Source organism: Penaeus chinensis, chromosome 20, assembly GCF_019202785.1.
Source record: "Penaeus chinensis breed Huanghai No. 1 chromosome 20, ASM1920278v2, whole genome shotgun sequence".
NCBI lineage: Eukaryota > Metazoa > Arthropoda > Malacostraca > Decapoda > Penaeidae > Penaeus > Penaeus chinensis.
In genome coordinates this window covers 24,752,594-24,762,593 of record NC_061838.1, presented here as the reverse complement: position 1 = coordinate 24,762,593, position 10,000 = coordinate 24,752,594, and the positions used below count along the sequence as shown (strand labels likewise).

Genomic DNA, 10,000 nt, shown 5'->3' with positions numbered 1-10,000 from the left:
AAATTATTATCGTTATCATATCACTACCATTATCATCATCATATCGTCACCATCATCAGCATCATCACTAAAAAGAATAATGATGTTGCTGCCGATGATAGTGATGGTGCTGGCGATGGCAATTATGGTGATGATTGATATCATTATCATTAGTATTACCATTATTACTACTATCATTATTACTATCATTACCATTATTATTAACTCCATTATCATCCTCATTATCATTATCATTACTAATCTTATTAACATCATCACCATTATCAGACTCATTATCATTATTATCATCATTATTATCGTCATGGGGATGATATGAATGAAGAGAAACATACTCTCGCAATGACAGTTATGCAATAATGTAATGAATATCTGTTTTTCAATTTCGACGAGCCACAATAAAAAGTTGTTTCTTTCATTATATTTAGAAATACGAAATCGTAAAACAGGTATTTTTTAATGTGATATACCTATATAGAGGATTGTAAGACATAAAAAAGGGGTTGTAATATTTATTTGATTAATATAGTCAAGGTAAACATGTGAGAAAGTCGTAATATCTAAGATACATAATAAAGTCAAAATTGCAAAGGTCATCATTACGGGGTCATCCCTTTTCTTCATCATTTTCCCAAGTGTACAAATAGTCTTCTTTTCCCAAGACCCCCCCCCCCCCCCCCTCTTCCTAGAGTGTACAGAGCAAAAAGAGAAAAAGGACCGCCATGATTTCCAATCTGATCTGGGACGTCATTTCTATCTCGTATTTATCTTATATTTTGCAGAAACACAAATTTAGCAGTGAGGAAATGGCCATCCTAATGAGTTACAAACTGGGGTGTATTCACTGCATAAGGGTGTCTGGAGTTTTGGAGAACTAAACTAGCCTCTTCCTGTGAATACTGATTAATCAGGTTTGGGAAGACATAACTGACGGTCAAGGCCTTGCACAATAATATAATGGGTTCACTTTTATCAACTTAACTGAATGGTTTATCTTACCATCAGTCCCTTCCATCCAGACATTTGTCAGGGATGGTGGACATTGGAAACCAAACCTACCCATCAGACTTCTGCAGCCCCTACTCGCCTTTGTGGGCTACAAGGTAGGACATAAACACTTCATAAAAAGTTTTGGAAATATAGAGAACATTACATCTTAACAAGAAGGAAAAACTGGTGAACTAAATCATCATGTTGGTGCAAATCGTAATTGATCAGGACAAGAAGAGTTACTGTTTAAAACTTCACATTTGTCACTGATTAACATGCTTCTATTTTCTTCTTATACACATTTCTTTGGATGGAAATCTTTCACATTCAAATATTTCTGACCAAGTCAATCCAAGCCTTCTAATTGTGTCTGCACAATCCCTCCTCAAGGTCACACAAAGGCTTCTACAAGGAGGAAGAGGTTTCTCAAGGACCGTGCAAACCGGGGCATAAATACTGCACAGGAAGAGTTCCAGATGAGGTGAACATTTGCTACGTAAAAGAGGAATAAATTGTTCCATTTCTAGAGCAGCCTGAGCTTGAGAAGTGTGGCTCAATAAGTTTGGAAAAATTGTCTGGTTGTAACTAACACCCTTACACAAAGGCACTGAAAGAGGCTCACATTTGGGTCCCGGAAGCTGGGTACTTGGATGATCTGTTGATGAAGGTGATGGAGATGTAGAGGTCTCAACACTTTTATCAATATCACCTACACAAACATTTCCTGACGGAAATCTTTCACATTCAAATACTTCTGGCCAAGACGACCCAAGTTTTCTAATAGGGTCCTCACAATCCCTTCTCATGGTCAGACAAAGGCTTCTACAAGGAGGAAGAGGTTTCTCAAGGATTGTGCACACAGGGGCATACATGCTGCACAGGAAGAGTTCCAGATGAGGTGAACACTTGCTACGTATAAGAGGAATGAATTGTTCCAGCTCTCGAGCAGCTTCAGCTTGAGAACTGTGGCTCAATAAGTTTGGAAAAATTGTTTGGTTGTAACTCATACTCTTACACAAAGGTACTGAAAGAGGCTCACATTTAGGCCTTGGGGGAAATGTACTTGACAGATCTTTAGGTGGAGGTGTTTGGCTTGTTCCAACACTGCTGCTGGAAAGAGACAGTGCATTGCCATCCCAACATTCTGTACCGTCCGGGTACTTGCCACAGTCTAGAGATGCTGGCCACTGAAAGCCAAACTTGTTCATTAGACTTTCACAACCGTCCCTTGCAGAAACACAAAGTCTTTGGCAAGGAGGAATTGGCCGTCCTAGTGCGTTACAAACCGGGGCATAAACACTGCATAAGAAGTTCTGGAGATCTGGAGAACACTGCACTTTGACGAGAGGAAAGAACTGGTGAACTTCAAGACCGGCTTCTTCTTGTGAGTCGTGGTTGAGTAGGTTTGGAACAATCGTCATGTTATATGGCAGATCTTTGCATAAAGGTATACTTATAGCCTCACATTTTTCACTGATTACCATGCCTCCATTTTCCTCCTGATGATTTGGAACTGCTGTAGAAATTTCAACACTTGTATCAAAATCACCTACACATACGTTTTCTGATGGAAATCTTTCACAGTCAAATATGTCTGACCAAGTCAATCCAAGCCTTTTAATTATGTCTGCACAATCATTCCTCAAGATCATACATAGGCTTCTACAAGGTGGGATAGGTTTCTCAAGGATTGTGCACACAGGGGCATACATGCTGCACAGGAAGAGTTCCAGATGAGGTGAACACTTGCTACGTATAAGAGGAATGAATTGTTCCAGCTCTCGAGCAGCTTCAGCTTGAGAACTGTGGCTCAATAAGTTTGGAAAAATTGTTTGGTTGTAACTCATACTCTTACACAAAGGTACTGAAAGAGGCTCACATTTAGGCCTTGGGGGTAATGTACTTGACAGATCTTTAGGTGGAGGTGTTTGGCTTGTTCCAACACTGCTGCTGGAAAGAGACAGTGCATTGCCATCCCAACATTCTGTACCGTCCGGGTACTTGCCACAGTCTAGAGATGCTGGCCACTGAAAGCCAAACTTGTTCATTAGACTTTCACAACCGTCCCTTGCAGAAACACAAAGTCTTTGGCAAGGAGGAATTGGCCGTCCTAGTGCGTTACAAACCGGGGCATAAACACTGCATAAGAAGTTCTGGAGATCTGGAGAACACTGCACTTTGACGAGAGGAAAGAACTGGTGAACTTCAAGACCGGCTTCTTCTTGTGAGTCGTGGTTGAGTAGGTTTGGAACAATCGTCATGTTATATGGCAGATCTTTGCATAAAGGTATACTTATAGCCTCACATTTTTCACTGATTACCATGCCTCCATTTTCCTCCTGATGATTTGGAACTGCTGTAGAAATTTCAACACTTGTATCAAAATCACCTACACATACGTTTTCTGATGGAAATCTTTCACAGTCAAATATGTCTGACCAAGTCAATCCAAGCCTTTTAATTATGTCTGCACAATCATTCCTCAAGATCATACATAGGCTTCTACAAGGTGGGATAGGTTTCTCAAGGATTGTGCACACAGGGGCATACATGCTGCACAGGAAGAGTTCCAGATGAGGTGAACACTTGCTACGTATAAGAGGAATGAATTGTTCCAGCTCTCGAGCAGCTTCAGCTTGAGAACTGTGGCTCAATAAGTTTGGAAAAATTGTTTGGTTGTAACTCATACTCTTACACAAAGGTACTGAAAGAGGCTCACATTTAGGCCTTGGGGGTAATGTACTTGACAGATCTTTAGGTGGAGGTGTTTGGCTTGTTCCAACACTGCTGCTGGAAAGAGACAGTGCATTGCCATCCCAACATTCTGTACCGTCCGGGTACTTGCCACAGTCTAGAGATGCTGGCCACTGAAAGTCATACTGGTTCATTAGACTTTCACAACCGTCCCTTGCAGAAACACAAAGTCTTTGGCAAGGAGGAATTGGCCGTCCTAGTGCGTTACAAACCGGGGCATAAACACTGCATAAGAAGTTCTGGAGATCTGGAGAACACTGCACTTTGACGAGAGGAAAGAACTGGTGAACTTCAAGACCGGCTTCTTCTTGTGAGTCGTGGTTGAGTAGGTTTGGAACAATCGTCATGTTATATGGCAGATCTTTGCATAAAGGTATACTTATAGCCTCACATTTTTCACTGATTACCATGCCTCCATTTTCCTCCTGATGATTTGGAACTGCTGTAGAAATTTCAACACTTGTATCAAAATCACCTACACATACGTTTTCTGATGGAAATCTTTCACAGTCAAATATGTCTGACCAAGTCAATCCAAGCCTTTTAATTATGTCTGCACAATCATTCCTCAAGATCATACATAGGCTTCTACAAGGTGGGATAGGTTTCTCAAGGATTGTGCACACAGGGGCATACATGCTGCACAGGAAGAGTTCCAGATGAGGTGAACACTTGCTACGTATAAGAGGAATGAATTGTTCCAGCTCTCGAGCAGCTTCAGCTTGAGAACTGTGGCTCAATAAGTTTGGAAAAATTGTTTGGTTGTAACTCATACTCTTACACAAAGGTACTGAAAGAGGCTCACATTTAGGCCTTGGGGGAAATGTACTTGACAGATCTTTAGGTGGAGGTGTTTGGCTTGTTCCAACACTGCTGCTGGAAAGAGACAGTGCATTGTCATCCCAACATTCTGTACCGTCCGGGTACTTGCCACAGTCTAGAGATGCTGGCCACTGAAAGCCAAACTTGTTCATTAGACTTTCACAACCGTCCCTTGCAGAAACACAAAGTCTTTGGCAAGGAGGAATTGGCCGTCCTAGTGCGTTACAAACCGGGGCATAAACACTGCATAAGAAGTTCTGGAGATCTGGAGAACACTGCACTTTGACGAGAGGAAAGAACTGGTGAACTTCAAGACCGGCTTCTTCTTGTGAGTCGTGGTTGAGTAGGTTTGGAACAATCGTCATGTTATATGGCAGATCTTTGCATAAAGGTATACTTATAGCTTCACATTTTTCACTGATTACCATGCCTCCATTTTCCTCCTGATGATTTGGAACTGCTGTAGAAATTTCAACACTTGTATCAAAATCACCTACACATACGTTTTCTGATGGAAATCTTTCACAGTCAAATATGTCTGACCAAGTCAATCCAAGCCTTTTAATTATGTCTGCACAATCATTCCTCAAGATCATACATAGGCTTCTACAAGGTGGGATAGGTTTCTCAAGGATTGTGCACACAGGGGCATACATGCTGCACAGGAAGAGTTCCAGATGAGGTGAACACTTGCTACGTATAAGAGGAATGAATTGTTCCAGCTCTCGAGCAGCTTCAGCTTGAGAACTGTGGCTCAATAAGTTTGGAAAAATTGTTTGGTTGTAACTCATACTCTTACACAAAGGTACTGAAAGAGGCTCACATTTAGGCCTTGGGGGAAATGTACTTGACAGATCTTTAGGTGGAGGTGTTTGGCTTGTTCCAACACTGCTGCTGGAAAGAGACAGTGCATTGCCATCCCAACATTCTGTACCGTCCGGGTACTTGCCACAGTCTAGAGATGCTGGCCACTGAAAGTCATACTGGTTCATTAGACTTTCACAACCGTCCCTTGCAGAAACACAAAGTCTTTGGCAAGGAGGCATTGGCCGTCCTAGTGCGTTACAAACCGGGGCATAAACACTGCATAAGAAAGTCTGAAGATCTGGAGAACATTGTATTTCGACAAGAGGAAAGAATTGGTGAACTTCAAGACCGGCTTCTTCTTGTGAATCATGATTAAGCAAGTTTGGAAAGATTGTGGAATTATAGTTCAAGTTCTTGCACATTGGTATAGTAATTAGTTCACATTTATCCTCTGAAAACTGGGTGTCTGCTACATTCAGAGAAGTTTCTACTTCTAAGTGGCCAGCAGAATGCATTGCTGTCTCGCCATCCCAACAATTTGTCCCTTCTGGGAATCTGTTACATTTCAGGGATTCTGGCCACTGGAAACCAAACCTTTTCATCAGAGTTTTGCAGCCCCTTCTTGCAGATACACACAACCTTCGACATGGAGGAATTGGCCGTCCTAGTGCGTTACAAACCGGGGCATAAACACTGCATAAGAAAGTCTGAAGATCTGGAGAACATTGTATTTCGACAAGAGGAGAGAATTGGTGAATTTCTAAAGCTGCTTCCCCTTGTGTTGTATGATTGAACAGATTTGGGAGAATCGTTAAGTTGTAAGACAGTCCTTGGCATAAAGTAATATCTATTTGTTCACACTTGTCACTCAGACTTTCAGTTGTATCCCCCAACTGAATCCCTCGATTTGCACTAGTATGCAAGCCGTTGCTTACATTTCCATTCCAGCATTCCTTGTCCTCGCCCTCCCTTGGGAACCTGTCACACCGAAGCGTCTCAGGCCACGAGAACGAGGCGTTCCCGGTCCCCTGGCAGCGATCCCGTGCGGCAAGACAGAGACCTCGACACGGCAGCGCAGACGCAAGGCCAGACCCTCCGCACTCCGGCACGTACATACCACAGAGGAACTTGCGAAGGTCTGGGGAGCAGTCGGATTCGAGTAAAGGGGAAAACCGGCTGTACATATCTTCTTCGGCTTCTGTCTGGGAGGCATGATGAGGCAATTCGACCGTCGTAGTCCTGTAAGAGAGATTCTGACACAAGGATACGACGATTGGCTCGCACTCTGGAGGAGAGCTGCCCTCGACAAGGCCTCTCCTGAAGCGATAAACTGATTTCCGTGAGTCAGAGGCAAGTACCAGCGGCAGAACCACCAAGACCAGCAGCATGTGGACGCGCGCCATCACCGTCACTGGCTTTAAGCAACAAAAAGCATCAGCACACTTGCTGTTCCGAGATCGGATTTTAACGCTCGCTCGCCAACACTTAGTTGAGCCTCACGCGCGTGTTCGGCAGAGATGGAGAAGGACGCGAGACTGAGGCTGTTTCTGAGCGGATGGTGTCATGGCCTCTTGCATCCGAGTTGCCGAATAGTGTTATTTGATGATTTGCTGTCTATGGTCATTATCTTCTCGTGTTTCCTTATGTGTTGCTGTTTCCTTTTTCTTGCTTTTCCTTTCTTTCTTTTTTTTTTCACTGTCTCTCTCTTATGGTAAGTATCATTACGTGCCATAAGGATATACGCTTTCACATGAGCAAGCGTACACTTGTACAGTGATTTATATTTGCATGTGTTGTCAAGAGGATGAGAATGTGCGTTTGGTGTTTTCCGTAGAGAAACAGAGAGAGAGAGAGAGAGAGAGAGAGAGAGAGAGAGAGAGAGAGAGAGAGAGAGAGAGAGAGAGAGAGAGAGAGAGAGAGACAGAAAGAGAGAGAGAGAGAGAGAGAGAGAGAGAGAGAGAGAGAGAAAGAGAAAGAAAGAGAGAGAGAGAGAGAGAGATTTTTTTTTTTTTTTAGATTCTTGCAAACATCAACACTCTTTTCTCACATGTCACAGTATATAATGTTTCCCTTGGATCTAAATTTATGTTCAATAGACAGACAGGCAAACAAATATCAGAGACTGACGGACAGATACACAGACGGGCAAACAGATACACCAACATATAGACAGACACAGATACACAATCATGCAGACAAAGAGACAGACAGATACACATACAAATAGACAGGCAGACAGATAGACAGACATACAGATACACAAACATAAAGACAAACACAGATACACAAACATGCAGACAGAGAGACAGACAGATGCATAGACAGACAGATACACTTACAAATACACAGGCAGAGAGATAGACAGACATACAGATACACAAACAGGCAGGCAGACAGACAGACAGTTATACAGGCAAATATACAGGTAGGCAGACCGATGCACAGACTGATAGACAGGCAGACAGATTCACAAACAGGCAGACAGACAGATACACAAACAGACAGATACACAAACAGGCAGACAGACAGATACACAGACAGACAGACAGATTTACAAACAGATAGACAGACAGATTCACAAACAGGCAGACAGACAGATACACAAACAGGCAAACAGACAGATTCACAAACAGGCAGACAGACAGATTCACAAACAGGCAGACAGACAGATTCACAAACAGGCAAACAGACAGATTCACAAACAGACAGACAGACAGATACACAAACAGGCAGACAGACAGATACACAAACAGGCAGACAGACAGATTCACAAACCGGCAAACAGACAGATTCACAAACAGGCAAACAGACAGATACACAAAAAGGCCGAAAGGCAGATTCACAAACAGGCAAACAGACAGATAAACAAACAGGCAGACAGACAGATACACAAATAGACAGACAGACAGATACACAAACAGGCAGACAGACAGATACACAAACAGGCAGACAGACAGATTCACAAACAGGCAATCAGACAGATACACAAACAGGCAGACAGACAGATTCACAAACAGGCAGACAGACAGATACACAAACAGGCAGACAGACAGATTCACAAACAGACAGACGGACAGATACACAAACAGGCAGACAGACAGATTCACGAACAGGCAGACATAAAGATTCACAAACAGGCAGACAGACAGATTCACAAACCGGCAGACAGACAGACACACAAACAGGCAGACAGACAGATACACAATCAGGCAGACAGGCAGATTCACAAACAGGCAGACAGACAGATTCACAGACAGGCAGACAGACAGATTCACAGACAGGCAGACAGATTTACAAACAGGCAGACAGACAGATACACAAACAGGCAGACAGACAGATTCACAAACAGGCAGACAGACAGATACACAAACAGGCAGACAGACAGATACACAAACAGGCAGACAGACAGATACACAGACAGGCAGACAGACAGATACACAAACAGGCAGACAGACAGATACACAAACAGGCAGACAGACAGATTCACAAACAGGCAGACAGACAGATTCACAGACAGGCAGACAGATTTACAAACAGGCAGGCAGACAGATTCACAAACAGGCAAACAGACAGATACACAAACAGGCCGAAAGGCAGATTCACAAACAGGAAAACAGACAGATAAACAAATAGGCAGACAGACAGATACACAAATAGACAGACAGACAGATACACAAACAGGCAGACAGACAGATACACAAACAGGCAGACAGACAGATACACAAACAGGCAGACAGACAGATTCACAAACAGACAGACGGACAGATACACAAACAGGCAGACAGACAGATTCACAAACAGGCAGACAGAAAGATTCACAAACAGGCAGACAGACAGATTCACAAACCGGCAGACAGACAGATACACAAACAGGCAGACAGACAGATACACAATCAGGCAGACAGGCAGATTCACAAACAGGCAGACAGACAGATTCACAGACAAGCAGACCGACAGATTCACAGACAGGCAGACAGATTTACAAACAGGCAGACAGACAGATACACAAACAGGCAGACAGACAGATTCACAAACAGGCAGACAGACAGATACACAAACAGGCAGACAGACAGATACACAAACAGGCAGACAGACAGATACACAGACAGGCAGACAGACAGATACACAAACAGGCAGACAGACAGATACACAGACAGGCAGACAGACAGATTCACAAACAGGCAGACAGACAGATTCACAGACAGGCAGACAGATTTACAAACAGGCAGGCAGACAGATACACAAACAGGCAGACAGACAGATTCACAAACAGGCAGACAGACAGATTCACAAACAGGCAGACAGACAGATACACAGACAGGCAGACAGACAGATACACAAACAGGCAGACAGACAGATACACAGACAGGCAGACAGACAGATTCACAGACAGGCAGACAGATTTACACACAGGCAGACAGACAGATACACAAACAGGCAGACAGACAGATTCACAAACAGGCAGACAGACAGATACACAAACAGGCAGACAGACAGATACACAGACAGGCAGACAGACAGATACACAAACAGGCAGACAGACAGATACACAGACAGGCAGACAGACAGATTCACAAACAGGCAGACAGACAGATACACAAACAGGCAGACAGACAGATACACAAACAGG

At 43.3% G+C, this 10,000-nt stretch overlaps 1 protein-coding gene across 1 annotated transcript; it reads right to left on the bottom strand.

Moving 5' to 3' along the window:
- Positions 1–494: 494 nt before the first annotated feature.
- On the bottom strand, positions 495–6,888 carry LOC125036046. Its single transcript, XM_047628413.1, has one exon. The coding sequence runs from the start codon at positions 6,771–6,773 to the stop codon at positions 1,269–1,271; it is 5,505 nt and encodes a 1,834-aa protein (XP_047484369.1). The 5' UTR covers positions 6,774–6,888; the 3' UTR covers positions 495–1,268.
- Between the last annotated feature and the right edge of the window lie 3,112 nt (positions 6,889–10,000).

What these genes read in the sequence shown, in the direction of transcription:
- LOC125036046 (XM_047628413.1), bottom strand. Translation starts at nt 6,773, where the DNA reads ATGGCGCGCGTCCACATGCTGCTGGTCTTGGTGGTTCTGCCGCTGGTA.